This window comes from Nansenia antarctica (genome assembly GCF_963989245.1).
Source record: "Nansenia antarctica genome assembly, chromosome: 1".
NCBI classification, from domain to species: domain Eukaryota; kingdom Metazoa; phylum Chordata; class Actinopteri; order Argentiniformes; family Microstomatidae; genus Nansenia; species Nansenia antarctica.
This window is the reverse complement of record NC_137674.1, coordinates 37,418,829-37,439,064: the sequence shown is the minus strand read 5'-3', so window position 1 is coordinate 37,439,064 and position 20,236 is coordinate 37,418,829. Positions and strand designations below refer to the sequence as shown.

The 20,236-nt window shown below is 45.3% G+C and overlaps 1 protein-coding gene across 1 annotated transcript; it reads right to left on the bottom strand.

Moving 5' to 3' along the window:
• Positions 1–1,598: 1,598 nt before the first annotated feature.
• Positions 1,599–19,945, bottom strand: cdan1 (codanin 1). Its single transcript, XM_080535027.1, has 28 exons — positions 19,862–19,945; positions 18,596–19,323; positions 18,154–18,360; positions 17,480–17,670; positions 17,181–17,297; positions 13,636–13,714; positions 13,409–13,529; positions 12,392–12,501; positions 11,800–11,889; positions 11,594–11,669; positions 11,290–11,498; positions 10,924–11,056; positions 10,641–10,784; positions 6,153–6,319; positions 5,806–5,887; positions 5,614–5,703; positions 5,335–5,389; positions 5,100–5,236; positions 4,901–5,004; positions 4,591–4,740; positions 4,418–4,481; positions 4,100–4,178; positions 3,783–4,003; positions 3,551–3,658; positions 3,237–3,300; positions 2,912–3,111; positions 2,585–2,692; positions 1,599–2,391 (listed from the first exon to the last, which is right to left on the bottom strand). The coding sequence occupies exons 1-28, from the start codon at positions 19,937–19,939 to the stop codon at positions 2,281–2,283; spliced, it is 4,023 nt and encodes a 1,340-aa protein (XP_080391153.1). The 5' UTR covers positions 19,940–19,945; the 3' UTR covers positions 1,599–2,280.
• Positions 19,946–20,236: the final 291 nt, after the last annotated feature.

The following is a 20,236-nucleotide window of genomic DNA, read 5'->3' as shown; positions in this document are numbered from 1 at the left end:
AAGAACAACTGAAAAATAATAGAGCTAGCCTATAGAACCAACCAGGAAGTATAATTTGCATAACTGTGAGCATCAGCTAAAGTCATCTCTTATAATGCAAAGTGCCAGGGCGGATCACTGGAGATCAGGCAGAGTGATTATGAAATGCTTTGTAAAACATAGGTAACTGACACTGACTTAGCCAATGAAAATGAATTAGCCACTTAGAAAATGCAAAAACATTTATATTTAATGTACCTCTCCAACTCCATCCCCACCAGCACCCCTGAGGACCTTTAACTCAACATACTGTTGTAATTTGGGCTAATAGTGGGGTGGGGGCTCCAGTGGGGCAAACTGTTACTACACTGCCTACCTAAACCCAAATCTGTTTTATGGCTCTGTAAAATAGAAAAAAACAGAAACAACTTTTTCCATGAGTGCTTTACACAGAGGAAGCATACCATATTGAAACTGCTAGTGTAACTGCTTTAACACAAAAACAGAGGCAGCATAGTCTGTCTATTATCAACCATTATCCTAACTCAAAAGCAAAACATTGGTAATAGGATAGAACATCTAAATCTGATGTGGTCTATTTAGGAGTGAAGGGCCAACACAAGTTGTTGCATAATATGTTTTACTGCTTGTTTCCCAAACACATGCAGGTCCTGACAGACGCAGATGTCAGTGCACCTGAGTACCTTGGGTTCTCAAGAGGAATACAGCAGATAACCTGCAAACAGCATTGGATGTCTGTTGGACATAGCCTACTTTGCAATGCTATAAAATGAGGCTGGCATCAGTCTTGGCACTGTGCAAGTTGAACTCGCCTTGTTAAAGCTGCTGCCCAGCCGCCCAAATCAATTCCCATGCATGGCAACACTGAACAACAGTTGAGAAAATTGCAATGCCTGAGCAAATTAATAGACAGAGAGATGTCTATCTTCACAGCATAAAAATGCACTTCCGAATGGAAAATAATAAATGATTCATTTTGACGGAGGCTATAAAAGCTTACCTTGCGTTGAGTGGACGAACTCGAATCGCAACTTTCACGTTAGCCATAATTCCTTGTCTTACTTGCGGAAGATTGTTCGAAAGATTATAGACAATTAGGACATTTCAGGAGCTATCCATAATACGCAAACCAATGCTCAGAAGTTCTTACATCCACCCGATGAAACGGGAAAATGTGTCTTCCACACCCGTCATTCAAGCCATCTCGTCCGACTGAGCCCGCTCCTTCCAGACGGCCGCTCACGCTTCTGTTGACTGAACTTCCTGGAGTGGCTGGAGCGAGGCGGAGCGCCGAAGATGCTTGCGCTGACATGGGGTATATTACCGATGTATAACTTATCACTAGAGCTTTTAGATCACTCTGATATAGTACTTAGTTGAAATGCAAGAAAGGAACGTGAAGACCGAATATTTCTGCAGCTAATAATCATTTGAAATACACAGCGCTTACTATGACTGTAGTGGAGCATATTGCTGACATAGTGTATACAAAACAAACAGATTGTTTTCCAAAGGATATATCTTTATTACATTTCAATATGTGACAGCATAAGAAAATGCACAATTTTAATAGCAGCAAAAAATCATGAACTAAAGTCCAAGAACCAAGTCCAACATGAACTAAAACATCACAAATGCACTGAAAAGCACCCATGAATAACACATCATCACTAGTGACGGTCAAAGGCATTGTGTTGCTCACTGTGTGAAATCATCGGACTAAAAACATACAGTAGGGCATGGCAAGTACCCAGCGCTGTGGTGACAACAACCACACATCACTGCAGACAGGACTGTAGTGTGAAGAATTCTGTTTTTCTGTCAACTTTTTTAAATATTTTTTTTATAACAATGTTGGTCCCTCTTAGGCTATGCACGCCCTTCCCTTTGTGAGTATGCAAACCTAGGCCCGGCAGCAAAATAAATCCATGGCCAGCCCTGTAGTACTACCAGTCCAGAGAAGCAGAACTTCCTGGTTCACATTTGCACCTTTACGAAAGGACAGTCTTGAACGATGGCTTCCATATCACAGGGACAGAACAAAACACTTTCACAGTGCTTTATCTGAATCGTGACAGAAGGGCATACATACAGCCTGGCCAGAGTAGGGTTCAGCCACACTGACAATCAATCAATGTGATTGACAATCAGATCAATTAATCAAACAAGGATATCTTTTGACTAAAAATTCTGATAATACAAGGAATTACAGCCTGGCTTTAACTCCTTGGATAGTGTTGGCTGTCAGATGAAGCTCATTATCATTAAGTGTTTGTCAGATCAGTTGGTGCCCTCTACTGGCTGTTGTGAGACCTGCAGCATGTTTCCTGGCAACTCAGGCAGAGGAATGGAGGAGGTGCCAGACTGCTGCTGAATCCTCTCAATAAACTCCTAAAACAGACATAGGGAGAGAGAGTCATTAATATCAAATACTCTTAAGGGTATATTCAGTCAAACAGATTTTCTATTTTCTATTTGTTCAAACTGTACTTGTAGTATTTTCAGGTTGTATTGTGATGCTTGTGTTAAACCTTAAGCTACTATGGTTAGATTTACAGCCTTTCTATTCTAGTGAGACCATTACCGTTGGCCAGGGCAACTTTGACAGTTTCCTCCAATGAGACACCACCTCCTCCTCTCCCAGCAGCCCCTTCTCTACCATCCGTCTGACCAGGAACAGGAAGTCATCCCACTGTCAAACCAAAAGAAACTAATGGGTCAAAGAGATTAACTTAGACATACCCATAGAATTTCCTCTGATTGGATAAGTTGTGTAATCCACCAATCACCTGCACAATGAAGCAATACACTAATACACACAATGGTGATCAAATGATAAAAGACGACTATACAAACACAATATACAGTGTCCAGCGGCAAAGCTCAGTTAGGCCCCACAGTGACGCCCCACCTCTGTTTGGTTGGCACTCAGGATGGCGGTGAGAGAGATCTCAGTGAAGAGCAGGTGGAGGGGTGCTGAAGAGCAACAGTCCCTCCCCCACAGGACCACCAGCTGATCCAGCAGGGCTCGAACCAGTGAGTCAGACCCAGAACCAGAAGATGTGGTCCCACTGCCCTCCTGGGAGGACACCATGGGCAGCTCCCCAGACACTGCACACAGACACACATCAATAACAGTGACAATGCAGTATGAACCCCCTAGAGAGAGGTGTTGTAACAACCCCAGGACCTGGGTTCTCTCCATTTCTAAGCACTCCCAGCTCTGGTTCCCCCACCTAGTTTGCAGGCTAGCAGGACGGTGCAGCGCTGTAGCATCTGGTCAGGCACTGGGGTCAAAAACTGCGAAATGGTGGATAGGAGGGAAGAGAGTATTAAAAAAACACATGATACAAATTCATATTTTTTTCTTCAGATCAAGCAGACATTGTCAATGTTACTTCTGTTGGTACAAAGCGATTCATCAATAAATCTTCATAAATCATTGTGAATCTGTAATGTGTGTGTGTACCTGTGTGATTGTGAGTGTGTTGGTGTTTGGGGTGTATACTGTAATCAGGCCCAGGTGACAATAGTGCCTTCTGCCCCGTACCTTCCTGCAGCAGAGAGTGTCTCCCACTCTGTCCACCAGAGCTCTCAGCTGTTGACCAGTCAGCCGCTCCTCCTCAGACCTGGGTCCCACGGCTACACTCAGCACCTCCTATACAACACAAGCATCCTTCTTTACCTCATCAATAGCAGGATAACAATCACCAGAGCTCGCATACTATGTCATTCTTTAATTGACAGTATCTAATAATTTGATTCTACACTTATTAACATACCTTTATCTCCACCAGGACGGCGGAGGGTAGTGGGGCGTTGTGGGGGCAGTCTGGAGGGCATGAGGTCACGGCCTCTACCCCCCTTTTCCCTTTGGAAGTGGTGGGCTGTTCCTGGGCGACCACCCCAACCCCGTCCACTTCACCTGACTCTGAAGGCAGTGGGCTGGGCTGAGTCTTCATCACACGGTCATACGTGGTCTTCCATTCTCGCTTGATTAGGGCTGGGAGAGCAAGAGACACACATCCAGTCAGATAAGTACCACACTTTAAACACTTTGGGATGAGAGTCATAAACTGCTGCCTTATATGGCCAATACCTGTGATGTTGGAGGAGAGCCAACTGCAGGCTTTCTCTGTGGCCAGGCGCTTGGTGATGTTCTCAGACGTGGTGAGGACCTGTGGAGAGGAGAAACTGTGTGTTACAGATGAAACATGTTACAGATGAAACCCCCCCCCCAAAAAAAAAAAGAAATACAGTGTGATTATCAAGGTATTCCAGTACTGACATTTCTGAGCGTCACATTTCAAGCACTTCAAGCACCTTGTGTGAACCCTGGGCAAAGCTAATCAGCTCTTAGACAGATCATTTATTATCAGTCAGGGTGGTGGAAGAATGAAAGAAGTGAGAGGCTTACAGCAGGGGAGGTCTCCTCAGGTAGTAAAACTCTTAGGGCCTCTGGACTCTTCTCACTGCAAAACCTGGAGGAGATTCAAGGAGAGGATATGATCGATCAAACACACACTTGCACGCACGCACGCGCGCACACACACACACACACACACACACACACGAAGAGAGTGTTTTTACCTGGTACCCCTCTCCAGAGCCTGCATGCCCCCGTCACACAGCTGGGCACAGATGGAATCATACAGTTTAGGAGCACTGGCTCCCGGTGGGCCGAGCCCCTCCCTCAGCATCCTCTCTCCTCCCTGCACCAGCTCACACACCAGCGTGGCTCTGCATCACACACAAACACACTGTCAGTTACATGGATACAATCGGATCACTTGTAGAATATACTGTCACACTCACACTCTCTCTCACACACACACACACACACACACACACACACACACACACACACACACACACACACACACACAGCTATGGAACTGACTTCATGTGTTTGACACAGTTGGAGCCCACTCTCTCGGCTACAAACTCCACCGTGCGGCGCAGCGACGGGGGCTGGTTGTGAAAGAAGGCTTGCTCCAGGTCCACCTGTACAGACAGAAACACAGCTAGGTTACTGTGGCTCCATAGACATCCCTTCGTTCTGACCTACCCCACTCGAACCACTCTCAGCGGGACTCTACCTGTAGCTTCTGTTGAGATCTGGTAGTGGTGGGCGTTCCCCTCGGCTCGGCGGACGTAGGGGTGATTTTACGGATGAGACCTCCACTCTTGGCAGTGCTCCCAGCCACAAAGGCAGCCAAGAGCTTACGGAACTCACCTGGCGAGGAAGAATATAAAACACAACATCAAGAAAAAGCTGAAAGAACAAAAGTAGCTAGACTCGATGGATCCTCAGGGGCAACCACTTCCACTCACCTAGGTATGGACAACAGGTGTAGAGAAGCTGTTGGTCCACCAGGGGGAAAGAGTCCTAACAAAAACATGAAAAAAAAATCTGCATCAGGAAAATCAACTGTAGGTCATTTGAGGGAAGCTTTGTGCAGGGGTGCAAACTGGTGACAATTTATTTTGCCTGAAAACAAACACCCCCCAGGTTGCACCCCTATTTGTGGTTGTGTATGTTTTTGGATGGAGGACGGAATACATGGTGGTACATTTCCATTGATGACACGAACCACATGAAAGTTCACTTACAAGACCCTGAGCATTAGAGTGGCTCTCCTCGAGCTCAGCACCCTCCACGAAATCACTACTGAAGAAAAGGTCATCCGGAATCACTGGGATCTGAAAGGAACAGACAGAGGGAGAGAGACAGATCAGTCTAGTCCAGCTAAGGTTCTTCATGAAAAGCCTCACTGCATCTCTGCAACACCCTTCACTCCTCACCTGGAAAAGCCATCCCAACGCAGTCACCGTGAGCAGTTGGTTCAGGTAGCACACCTCTCCACCTCGCCCCAGCACCATCCGCCTGGCAGACAGACACAGACACACAGGCACACACACACACAGGCACACAGGCACGCACGCACACACACACACACACACACACACACACACACACACACACACACACACACACACACACACACAGCTAAGAACAACAGTCAGAGAGAGAGAGAAATGAAGAGAAAGAGAGAGAATAAGAAAGAAATGGAAGGAGATGGTGATAGAGAGAGAGAAATGGAGAGTGAGAGAAAGAGAGAAAGAGAGAGAGAGACAGAGAAGAGGCTGACCTGTAGAGGAGCAGCAGCATGCCCAGTGCCGTCCTGTAACAGAGCAGGAAGGGGCCGGTGAAGTCCAGCATGGAGAGGAACTCCACCAGCCAGGGCACGGTCAGGATGGTGCGCCGCCTCCGCACACAGCTACGCAGCACCGCACACACATCCAGCACCGGGGAACTCTAGAGGCGGGTAGGGAGAGCACACAGGGATTAAAAAGGTGATTACAATCAGTGTTTCCCCTAGGTTTGCTGCCTTGGGGGGGTGGCATGGACCGTGGCATGGACCCCCCCCCCCCCTAGGGGGTAAGACCCTGCCTCATACCAGCGTCATGTCCAGGGGTGTACTTGTACATTAAGCCGCCTCACGCTACGGAAACAGGAGATAGGCTCCTGCCCTATGGGCCATTAGGCTCCAGAACCATCGGTTCTCAAGGCTACTTACTTATGTGGTCTTGACTACCTGTCCACTTTCTCACCTGGTTCTTGCTCTCTCTCTCTGGTGTGCCGAGCCGACACCATCCTGCTCTCTCTCCTTCTCTCCCTCCCTATCCTCCTCTCTCCCTTTTGCTGTCAACCAAAAGGTAAACAAAACAGCCAGAGTATTTATAATCTAATAAGAGGCATAAATTGATCCATATCAATTTATAACATAATTATAATTGAATATTGGATTGCTGTGGGCAATCCAGTCAGATAATGTCATTTTGACTTTACTCTCTCACCTGAAAGAAATGTGTATGTCCAACTATAAAAAAACTGACATTTCCAATGCTTCAATCAACTGTCCATGTACTGTAAATATGCCATTATGGTATTGCCATGAAGCCCAACTCTAGCAGAATAAGAAATATAGTATATCTACTTTAAGTAAAATAATAAAGTGCCTCCAGTTAGCTCTTTAGCTGGCAAGTGTGCAAGGAGACTAGCTCATCTCATCACCTCTGAGCTAGCTAGCTTGCTAGTTCTTTGACACTATTTACACTATGGAACTATAGTCAGACACTTTCTAGTCACGATAATAACGACTAGGGGTGTAACGGATCACCTAACTCACGGATCGGATCGTGTCACGGTTTTTGAGTCACGGATCGGATCATTTTTCGGATCAACACAAAACATAAAAATAAAAATAAAAAGCTTTTTCCTCTAATTCTGTAAAAACACCACTTTTACTGTGTAAAACCCAACAACATTCAAGATGTCAAAACTGGTATATATATGTGTGTGTATATATATATATATATATATATATATATATATATATACAGTATATATATACATACATGTATACATCAGGGTTTCCGTTAGAAAAATTTGCCGTCGGACATCGTGTCCGGGAAGAATTCGATTTACCGGACAAACGTCATATATTCCGGTCATCATATTAAAATATAATAAAAAAATTTTTTTCAAAATCATATATTTTTTTTCTCCAAATCTAATATAGCTGTTTGTCGCGGTGATTACTGTTGTGTAGCGGCCTATATATGCCATTTAATGTCTATTTCTCATCCGATACGATTAGATGCGAGCTATATAATATATAATAATATAACATGATTTGACGCATGCGCGCTATGCCATGCGTCAAATCCAGCGCTGAACGGGTCCAGCGCTGAACGGGCGCCTCACTGGGAACTGAACAGACAGCATCGATCAATGAACGGACTCCACATTACGTTAACTGAAGTTTGTTAAATTGTTTGGGATTAATGTGAGTTTTCTATTTTCTCTTTACAGTTTTACCCTTTTTTTTTTAAATCAATAAAACAACGTCATTTCTATAAGTCTCGCTGGTTGGGAAGGCATTTCGTTTAGCTCGGGAGTATGACAATGGGAAGAACATAACTGTTTATTGAGAAACAATTGATAGGCAGTCTGGGATACGTATATAAAGAAATACCACAATGTCTAGATGTATAACATTTTATTGAACAGTAACAGTGCAAGCATGTAGGCTACGGGGAACAGGGATTTTGGTCAGTAGGTCCTTTGTACAGAGGGCGTTTCTCTCCGACAACGCGTTCCCAGGTACCATGGAAGTCATAGGTAGTCCAGCACACTGACAGAGAGACAGACAGACAGACAGACAGACAGACAGACAGACAGACAGATAGACAGACAGACAGACAGACAGACAGACAGACATACAGACAGTCAGCTTACTTCTACCCTTTTGAGTGGAATTACTCCTTTAATTAGCTGTTAGCCATCTCAAAGCCCCCTGAGCTGCTCGTCAACACTGAGAATAGACCACATTATAGAAACCAAAACACCGTTTTTTAAATCCACAGGGAATAACCGAGAGTGTAAGGAAAGGCACACCCAGCGCTGTCAGTGGTGGGGAGACTTGAAGTGGCTTTGCTTGATTTCCATCACAGATTCAAGGATTGAAACACTGATGAAAATAGGGAGTAATAGTGATGGGATTATATTAGATTATTTTAGATTAGATTAGATTAGATTAGGTGAGATTCAACTTTATTGTCATTGCAGAGTACAAGTACCAGACAACAAAATGCAGTTTAGCATCTAACCAGAAGTGCAAATAGTGATATAAAAACAAACACTTAACTTTCGGGGAAACTGCTAAAATAAAATAAATAAAATAAATTAAAAAAGAAAGCGACTATTAGCACCGCCGAATGACAACAAACGTATGAGTAATGAGTAAAACAATGTCACTTTTATAGTATGTTGTTTAACTTGCCGTTCGGTCGCCATGGCTCTGGTGTGTGTAGCAGCTTCAGCTAGCTGGCTGGAAACTTCTAGGGGTGCGTTCGTAAACACGCTCTGAGAGCGCCGGAGCGCACGCTGGCTTCGATGTCACAGAGCGACCGAGTCGTTCGATTGGACGAGAGGCGTTCCGCGAGTGCTGATCGGATTTCCAGAGCGTGTTTACGAACGCACCCAGCCAGCTTTAGCGAATTGTATTCAAAGGGAATTATTTTCACCGGACAATATGTCCGACGACTTTTCAATTTGTCGGACTTCACCAAATGTTACCGGACAAAGACCGGTAATTGCCGGTTAACGGAAACCCAGGTATACATACATAACATATTCTACACTCAAACATTAGGCTACATATTAAACAGAAACACATTCAACTTAAATGATGCAGTAGGAGAGAGGGGGGAGGCACCTGGTTGCAGCAGTGAATCACTGGGCTCTTTAAAGCAGACAAATAAACAAGGTTTATGCCACTTTTAACTAAATAATAAAGTGAAACCTTACTTTAAATATGGTATGAAAAAATTGGCTACATTATCAGAAGTTGTCAAGCTGCCTTTTTCGTGCCTCCCGTCAACACACCAGGGTGATGACGCGGCAAATGTGTGGCCATGCTCGTACGACTTTCTCGTTGCACAACGCTTAAACACCGTAACTTTGTTATCGACCACACTTCCAATGACACTGTCCGTCATTGTTATAATTGACAGAGAAGCCAAAGTGCTTCCATACATGGGATTTAAATGACGAGGGAGGCATTTCGAGTTCTTCTCTGTCGCCAGCACTCGCCATGATATACTTGGGCTGCGTTCGTAAATTTGCTCTGAGAGCGCCGGAGAGCACACTGGGTCCGACGTCATAAAGGGACCAAGTAATTTGATTGGACAAGAGGCGTTCCATGAATGCTGATCAGATTCCAGAGCGAATTTACGAACGCAGCCTTGTTGTTCTGGATTTTTTTTCTCCATTATCAACCTATCATTGCGCTTTAGAGTAAAACAAAGCACGCAACATTCGCGTCTATCTTTTCATGGCAACTCTACATTGTGATTTACAAGGGATATTAACGAATATTAAGTAATATTATTACTTGGTTACATTTTGCAATTGATCCGCGGTACACATGCGTGCCGAACCGTGGGGGGCGATCTGTACGGATCACAGATTATCCGTGATCCGTTACACCCCTAATAACGACCAATGTTAACCAACTTTCTCTGTCAGAACACTCAGCAATTATATTTGCTAACGTTTCAACTTGCTTACTTTCAATCTGCAGACATCACAGCCGGCAAAAACTCTCGCGTCTCGCGCGCACACTTGCGCAAAATCTTGTATTATTCTCCAGCGCGGCACAGCGCGGCACAGCGCGAAGTGTGGAGATAGGTCTGGCTATGCAAGACTACGGCGGACTAACGTTACCAACGAGCCTATGGGCTTGCCACTCGCCAGATTCGGGTTGGCCTGAATTATTTTAGCCTGCTTGTCAGATGTTTGGTGTCTCCGTCAGTAATAATTCCTCTTTCTTGGGGGGGAGGGGGGTTCCGTTGGGAGGGCGGCCTGCCCCCCCAAGGCAATGGTAGGGGAAACACTGCAACCTAACTGTGTGTGTGTGTGTGTGTGTGTGTGTGTGTGTGTGTGTGTGTGTGTGTGTGTGTGTGTGTGTGTGTGTGTGTATGTGTAGGACAGTGTTGCCAATCGATTTTTGTGTGTGTGGGTAGTTAACTTTCCAACCAAGACTCAAGTCTCATTCCTTCTAACAACACACCTTGCTGCGGATGGCGATGGCCGCTTCCTGAATCTCCCTTGATGGACGATCAGAGGTCTGGTAGGGCAGAAAGGAGATGAAGCCCAGGAACTTGGCTAGGAGACGAGCTAAGAGGAGGACAGAGGAAAACCTCTGCTTCTCATCCTGACAGAGAGGAAGAGAGAGAAAGAACAGAAAACAGAGAGAATATGAGACAGAAGGGGAGGAAAGGGCAAACAGAAGTCTACGCCAGGGAGCCGCAGATACTCAATACACACAGACATCTGATATAAGCAGAGTTTACCTGCTGCTCCATGTCTCCCTCCCCCTCCCCCTCCCCCTCTCCACTGGAGATGGCAGGACCCAGTATTGACACCTCGTCTAGCTGGAGGAGCTGCTGACACAAGATGTCCTTCAAATGCTGGTTCAGCTGACAGCTGCAACACAGACGCCAGGTCAAATCACAGACTGCTTACATCGGAAACCAAAGACCGACAAATCAAACCTCTACTACAAAGACACGGTATGTTGCGAAGATGCAGGTCATCTTGAGCGCATATTTCAGAACAATGAAAGTCAAGGTCAAGATATATAATAGTCTTTTATAATGCAAAGTAAGCATTGTTATTAGGATTAGTAATAATGTGTTACTGTATGTGTGTTCTCTCACCAGCTGGCTGTCTGCAGGAAGTCTCTGAAGAACTCCTGGTGTCCAGGGAAGGCGGGCGGAGGACAGGGGCCTGTGAGGTTCTGAGGCTGGATCAGACGCTCCTCCAGACGCTTCAGGCGCCCCAGGCTGTCCGCTCCCAGCATGCCCAGCAGCAGGTCAGCGTCAGGGGCGTCACCGGGTGAGCCTATCGCACGAGGACCCTTACACATCTGGAGCAGGAAACAAATAGCGGTATGATTATTTATTTATTTATTTATTTATGTGTGTGTGTGTGTGTGTGTGTGTGTGTGCCCTGACATCATACCTGCACCAGCTGTTTCAGGAAGAGTCGGGCGAAATGCGAGTGGTTTGCAGCAGAGGTCAGCTGACTCATCATTCCTCTGGAAGGAGGAATCACAATGACAGCATACTGAACACCACTATCACAAAGGGACTCAGAACTACCCCGAATTTATCACATTGAACAGCACCAACAGTGTATTAGCAGTGTAGCACACACACTGGGCTTACCTGACTCTGCTACCCAGCGCACCCTCAAAGTACCAGCCAGGCTCCTTGTGGAAGTCCTCCCACTCCCGTAGCACCTCATAGAAAATGTCCCTGGAAGACAGCAGATACAGGTATAGGCCTAGCTTATACTGAGCATAAATCAGATCACCGTCAGGATTACAGTCTCCCCGAATATAGGTAAGTTAAGTTATGGCTTGTCGGAAGCCACAAAAGACATTTCAAAATGAGCACCACCACCATAACTTCACCTATGTACTAACATGTAACATGTTTTCCAGCACACAGCTTTGATACCTGCTATAGTGCCCGAAAGCTGTATCTTAGAAACGTCTGTAGAAATGTCTGTAAACCTAACTAGAGAAATCTCTTCATTTTTATATTCATTTATTTTAAGTACCTGTTAAACCAAAAAATGGTTACAATATTCACGGGATGTGTAGACATGTCACGGTGAGCAGACATGAGGAAAGAATGGCATACAAATCGGTAGTCAAACAGCTGAGATATCGCGAGAGCGATTTGCCATTTTCACTGGTAGGCATAGCAAAGCCATAACTAGGCGATGTGACAAAGTCTCTGAGCCCCTGTGTACCTCTGCTTCTTGAAGATGTGGAAGGCCCTGTCACTGCTGAAGTTGGACCTGTTGTCGGTGGCCGGCTGGAACGGCACAGAGTGGATAAAGGTGGGAACTGTGGGAGAGAGCTGGAAAGACAAGAAGGAATGTCTGATATACCCAGAGCAAACCAAGCCTTAAAGAGGCAATCTGGGATTCAAACAACAACAAAGCAGTCTCCACCCCCTCCACTTATTTTGATAAACAGCTAAGGGAGGGGCTGGAGAAATGTAACCCCTCTCAAAGGTATATACAGAGCTATTGATTGATTGATTGATTGATTATACTTTATTGTCCCCGAGGGGAAATTTGTCTTGGGCATGGTACTTTCATGCTTCAAGTGCAACAGAGACGATACATACAACATACAGTAGACAAAGTAAACAACAGGACAGCAACAAACATTGAGTGACATTGGCAGCAGTTTCCACCTGGACATGGCATCATTTGGTATAAATATATATTGCACATAACCCTTCAAGTGGTTATGTGTAGTGTTGTTCCGATACCATTTTTTGATCCCGATACCGATACCTGACCGTGCAGTACTTGCCGATACCGAGTACCGATCCGATACCACGGCGTTTGAAAAAACAAAACAAAAAAACATGTTCGAGGTGAGCCGCATACACATCGAGGTCAGCCACATACTCACCTCGATGTAAAATTATTGCTAACACTTAGTCTGGCACTGCTCAAAACCTTTGTAAAACTCGTAAAGTTGTTGTAAAACTTAAGTTTTTTTTTTTTTTACGTTTTTGTAAAGTACTCGCCGATACCGATACCAGCATTTTTGTGCGTATCGGTGGCCATGCCGATACTAGTATTGGTATCGGAACAACACTAGTTATGTGCAATATATATTTATGGATGCAAGGTGACCATATCATTAATTTAAAGTCCTAAAATGGATGTACCAATCCCAGATTGTTCATTTAATACATGAGGGGAATGGTGTTGTTATGTTAGTGTCGGACCATCAGTAATCATTAGTACCTTGGCTGTGCTGGTATCCTGGGCTTGGGTAAGGCGGTCCCTTAGAGCTGGAGAGAAACAGGCCACCCTCTCATTCTCTGCTAGGAGACGCAGGGTGCACTTGTCCATGTGAGCTACCAATCTGACATGGAAACAGAAAAGATAGAAGGAATCCGCTTATCCCCACTAGGTCTCAGAGAGGGTTTTGGGTGGGGGAAACAAAATTACAACACAACAACATTACTCACTCAAACTGATGCTCCAGCACCCTCACAGCGAAATACACACAGTTGTGCACCTTTCTGAGGTAACCTCTTTCCAGGACATCTGCCAAAAAAACAGGGAAAGATATCAGGACAGGACATCGACTAGCACAGGGGTGGCCAACCAGTCGGAGACTAAGAGCCACAAAACATTGTTGGGGTACCAGAAAGAGCCACATCATACATGCGGGCTCACAAAAGCGCTCATTCACACACACGCAATACATTTCCAATAGGCTATGAGACCAGTGGTGTAATTTCAGCAAAAGCCAAGGTATGGCAAGGTCTGAGTGGGGGGGTGTGGACTTTTTTTTTCAAAACAGTTGTGCAATAGTCAATTTTGGTGAGTTGTTTCTATACAATTTACTTATGTGACATTAAGGTAATGAATAAAGGAGACAACTACAGTATGCAGGTAGTAGCCTACATCTTTCCTAGCAGGCAGACTGGTTCAATCTCCTTAGAAACAAAACATAACAGACTTAGCTCAACTCTAAACGAACTGCACTGTTAAAACGCTAGATTACCTGTTACCTGTCACCTGTTTAGACCTCACCTGTGTCCCTGTACTTGTCTCTGCTGCCCTTTGACCAAAAGAGGTCTTTATGTCCATTTTCCTTTTTTCCCCTGGCATATTTGTTTTACCAGCTCACCTAGTAAAAGTGAGACGATTGATAATATCAAAAACATGCTTGAACACACATATAACTTACTCACACACAAGTCAGTGTTACTGGCCCCAATTTGGTACAATTATTACTGAAATTATTGAGAATAGAGACATTCTTGACATACGTAAACAAGCTCTTGTAATCTTTAATGTTCGCTAACTAGCGAACTCACTAAAATAACATTAGAACATGTTTGTACTGACAAAACATGACATGAACTTACATTTGAACCAACAGTATGTAAATGGCATTTATACCGTTTGTTTAACACACCTGAATGAACGAGAATCGTGGACAAGGTTTTAACATGAACGTTACTCATGGCTTGTTTATTGAGGAACCGAAGTCCCGCTCCAGTGTTGCCAGATAGGCCTACTTTTGGTCACTCTGGACGGGTGGATTCGGCAGCGTTTAGACTGGTTGGGCTTGTAATTGTCAATCCCGTCTGGCAACCCTGTGCTCCACTACAGCGCTTGGCTAGTGGGGTGAGATGGAGCCGGGAGGTTTTGAGTTACCGTTGTGTGTAGTGGATAAAATCACCAAAATGACTAAACGTGTTTCAGATTTTTTTAAATGTTAAGCCAGGTATGGCGAGTGCCATGAATTGCCATACCAAAACGACGCCTATTGAGACACAGAGAGCGAGCCACGCACTTTTAATGAATGGATTAAAGAGCCGCACAGAGACAGGCAAAGAGCCCCGCGGGTTGGCCACCCCTGGACTAGCATGACTTTAACTGAACTCCCTTAGGGGATAAAGAGAATCATGTTACATTGGGTTGTCTTAATTTTAGGGATGCACTGCGCCTGATAGTATTCATACCCGATACTGTGCTCAGTATTCGTACTCGTAAAACTACTACCGGTACATCCACTCCCGATACCCCTTTACGGCAACGTAACGTAACCTCTCGTAGCAGTAGGCAGAGGAGGAGCAATGTCAGCAGTTGTGAGATATTTTAGGATAAGTGATGATGGTGACACAAGAAGAGCAGACTGCAAACTATGCTCTGCTACATTATGTATATGTGACAGGGTGTGGTGAAACAGTATTTAGGATCACTAAATACTTATTCAGCTTGTTTTCTATTCACTATATCGTCTGCCTTCATGCCTTGTACTTGGGTGAGTGTTAGTGATACATGCTTGTAAACAAACTTACAGGGGAACAGCTGATTAAAAAATAAAACGTGTTTTCAAAGTCAATGTTAGAACTATAATGGTATTATTAAGTACTCGGTATCGGCAAGTACTCAAATGTAAGTACTTGTACTTGCTGACAAGAACAAGTATTGCAGTGTTTCCTCTATAAGCATTTGTGTGGTGGCCTGGGAAAACCCGTCGGATGTCGCTGGCGTTCGTTCGTGGCAAAGAGCAAAAATAGATGGAAATCGCGATTTTGGCGATTTTGATATTATGTGGTATTCTAGTACTTTGAACTCCATACTACATTATGGTGAATAAACATTTTAAGAAAACAAAAGAGAAAGTACTTATTTTTATGTTTTTGTGGTGGGTAGTTTGCTAGAGAAACAAGGTCATTCTCATTTCCTCATTTCCTCATTCTCAGTTAAGCAACGCACGCACACATGAGCGAAAGGAGAGACGATACTTCCACCTGTGTTATTGCCAGTTTACTGATGCTCACAATATAAGCATAAAGTAATAACATCTTAACTAGAAGACACACAAAATTGGATCTGTCCCTCGCATACCGACGAGGCGAGCAGACTAACACCGCATCACAAGCAGACAAACGAGACCGGCCGATCTGCATAGGCTCCTCCCCCGACCCGGAGGAGAAAGGGGGAGAAATCACCTTTCACTTTTTTTGACATGATACATTAAAATGCTCATAACTTTTTAAAATAAAGGGCTATCTCGGTCATTCAACCAGTTATGAATAGCTGAGAACTTCTAATTTATGGAAATATTAAAAAATGAAAATGTCAAAATGCCACCAGGGTTTTCCCAGGCCACCACACATTTATTGGTGGCGGGCCGCCACGAAAAATTTCCTCCGCCACTAATTGATTCAGACAGTCCACTTTGATTCAGGCTGCACAGAAAGGCAGCGAGTTATTATGACCGGAGAACAGAAAAAAAGCAGATTGAAGCTAGATTCAGGCCGCTTCCAGACCAACATTTCGTTACGATTTAGGGCGTAGTTATTTACAATATGTTACAATGTTGCAATTAACCTCGTCGTTTGTGTTCGCACTGCAATCGAGACTGAATCAGATAGCGAGGCGACGCGCTTTCAAAACAGTTTTGTGATTGGTCCGAATGTGTGTGTGTGTGTAATGCGCGTTCCGCACGTTCCGCTGCAGCTGTAGGATATATTGGTATTTGATCACCTTGTAGGAGTGACGGCAATAACAGGACGATCTAGTCGTTTTGCCGGTAGAAAAACAATCATGTGCGCTTTATTCTCACTCTCTGCATGTACTGACAACAACAACATTCATTAATCTCCGTCCCACTTATATCACGTCATATCACCCGCTAAGCAGCATGGGTGATGTAGTAAACATAAACATATAACAGTGCTTTATACAAGGCTGGAACGCCGTGAATTATGAATACTTTGCTCGCTAACGAGCGGTCACTACAACCTTCTAGTATATAAAATCACCTGCTCGGCTTTAATTACTTAACCGCTATTTAAGAAATTATAATTGTTGCCACCCTGTAGTTTTTGGTGAAACTTCGTCTTTGTTTTGAGCGCAGCGCGCGCGACAGATAGCCGCTCCGCCACTAATGTGAAAAATCCTGGAGGAAACACTGTATTGTATTGTATTGGTGTATTCCTACTTAATTCCATACAGACTGTGGTGTGAAAGAAGCTGGATCTCTCACCTGTCCTCACCAAGCACAGGCTTTGGTCCTCCTCCTCGTCAGTGGTGGGAGGGTTTCTAGACGTCAACAACTGCAGCACAAAGAAAAGCTCCAGGATCACATTCGGCACCAAGTTTTCTGTGAGAGACCAAACAAACAAAACATCAGAACCATCATTATATGAAATTTCAAATTCAAAAAAAAAAAAAAAAAAAATGTCATCTCTAGTTCTACCAATGGATGGATAATCACCAGAGATAGTTAACAACTTCCCTTCTCTAAACAGCACATTCTAGCCCCTCCCCCTACTGGTCATTTACCAGAAATGCAGGTACAGTAGAGCTCTGCCAGAAGGTCCAGCTCCGAGGCCAAGGTCACTTTGGAGGGTTCGGGACATGACGCCTGGGTGTCTGGGGTCACCTTGGGGCCTGGCCTGAACCCTAATTTAGTGGGTGTGCAGGGATCCGAAGAGGCTGGCAGTGGGGAGCAAGTCAGCTGGGCACGCTTAAACCTAAGAAAGCAGTGCAGGGAAAAAGGTGTTAAAAAAATAAATAAATAAAAAATCATAAAAATGCATGATAGAGATTGATAGAGCTAGAAACAGAGAAGATCAGTGTTTCCCACAAGGTTTTGTGAGACGATGGTGGGACCCTCTAAAGTCGTTTGTTTGGGGGGGGGGGGGTGCTAACGGTAAATTGCATGCCGATTAATAGATCGTATGGCCCTACTGTAGTTGCAGTGCGAATCCCAAAGATCGCGTTGCTCAGATGTAAAAATCACGTCACTTGCGTTTTCGGTTCATTATGAGACTATGGCAGGACAAATTGGACTATGGCGGCCCACCACAGTCTAGGTACAGTATTTAGTGGGAAACACTGAAGGTAGTATGCCTGGTACTGATTTATATATAAGGGGCAATGTCATTATAGTGCAGTGGTCGACCTAGCACCCTCAACCCACTTAGCACTCAAATATTATCCCCTCCTACACTTACTTCTCCCTCTTGAGTAGCTCCCTCTCCTCCTGCAGACTAACAGGGCTGCCCACAGTCAGCCCTTCAAATACCCCAACAGCCTCCGGGACCGGAGGGGGACTGGGGGGCTTGCTGAAAGGGGTGGAGGTGAAGCAGCTCTTAGGTCTGGAGTGAGGGCGCTCCGCACTGACTGGTGTTGGGTTGATCCTCCGAGACGGTTTTGTCAGTCTGGCGGGAAGAGAGGGAAGATCAGAAAATGTTACAGAATCATAGTATCAAATCTAACAGTATCAATACTGGGGCAGACCTAATCTATCAATTACTACATTATTACATTACATTATTCCTTTTGTCATATAGAAATTGTATGATATTGTGTGTGTGTTTTGATAACCTGATGCAGTCCAATCGACAGTTTATCCAAAAATAAAAATGCAATAAAAGGTGAGGGCAGTGGACTCACGGGGTTGAGGCTTCTGATGTCCCTACAGGTGGAAAGTCCTCCAGATTGTTGAAGTTGAGTTGGACCAGAGTTGGTGGTGAAACAGGGTCACTCATCTTATTGCATCCTCCTCCTCCCCTGCCTCTCCTCCCCCCACTCTCCCATCGTCCCACCTCCTCATTCTGGAACCCACGGCCCCCTGACTGCCGCCCCTGTGATCCCATCCCCATCCCCATCCCCATCCCCCCACTCTTCCTGCCGCGCCCCCGGTACTGTTGGCTGGGGCTGGGCTGGGTCTCAGAAGGGGACACGATGAAGTCCCCAAGGCTGGCCCGCTGGGAGGAGCGGCGATCTGAGGGCATGGGTCTGGAGGCCGGGCTCCATGTGGAAGAGCTGAAGGAAGGGCTGCTGAGGGCACTGAACCCGCTCGAACAGTGGGACCCGGAAGGGACAGCATCCCACTCCGCTCCGCCCATATTTGGGGAGAGGGACGGGGCAGGGGAGAACAGTTGGACCCGACTGGCACTCCTAGGACCAGTGCCAGGTCCTGAAGACCTGCAGCCCCTACGCTCGCTGGAGAAATTCTGACCCTGCACGGGCCTGGGACGGCTGGGGGTCTTGGCGGGGGTGGCAGGGCCATGGGTCAGGGCGTGGCTGCTCTGCTCCCGCAGGAAGTTCAGCAGGAAAGGCACAAACTCCTGTCTTTGGACTTTCACCAGAGGGTCGTTCAATGCCAAGCTGTCATTGTCCTGTTTTAACAAATATAAAGACAAATGTATGATGAAAGGACGCACACGCAAGCAAGCCATCAAGTGAGTCAGCTGGCCAACATTTCAGTGATATCTTTGGGTCATTTTCATTCACCGTCATTTTTCAATGTGACATGAAGTGGTCATTGAAAGGAAAGCTCTGAATGGTGAGATGGCATGCAAATGTTGTTGACAGCGACTTGCATGGCTTGCTAGCCAGTTTCCTGACAACATTCAACGACAGAATAGCGGTACAGTATTTATTATATTTCCCGCACTAATACATCGTTGTCATTATCGGGTAGCCTCCCGAACATCCTAATACCAGCTGGCTAGTAGTGGAGGCGAAATAGACAGCAGGCTAACTAGCTGTAGCCAGCTAGAAGTTTGCGTATTGAAAATGGCAGCAGCACAGCCGTGCTAGAAAAGTTTTGTTTACATCCGATGTATGCAATGACATTTCGCAGTCTCTGCCACACGAGAGCAACCAGACATTATTTCTTGTGAGCGTCTGGGTTTTGTTCTGTTCCTCACGTACCGTGACATCTTTAAGCCATCGCACGGCCTTGCTCGTCTCCACTTTCTTCTGAAGCAGCGATTCCAAAAGAGCCGCCATTCTGCTCTGAGCGAGCGCTGCTGGGTGACAGAGACACGGGGGCGGGTCAGCCTAGGAGCAGGCGGGCAGATGTCAGCTACCGTACTGCACCGCATACAGGCGCGCGATAGAAATAGATCAGTGTCCATAACGCAACAAGCAAGGACGCTACTTGTTATGTAGTTGTATAAATTACAGTCACATGAATGAAAGATACACCGTGCACCATGACATACATTTAATGCCGACCTATCCACTGACAAATGTGATATGTGAATGGTGTGCACTATTACCGGTATATGAATGATTCCTTCATAA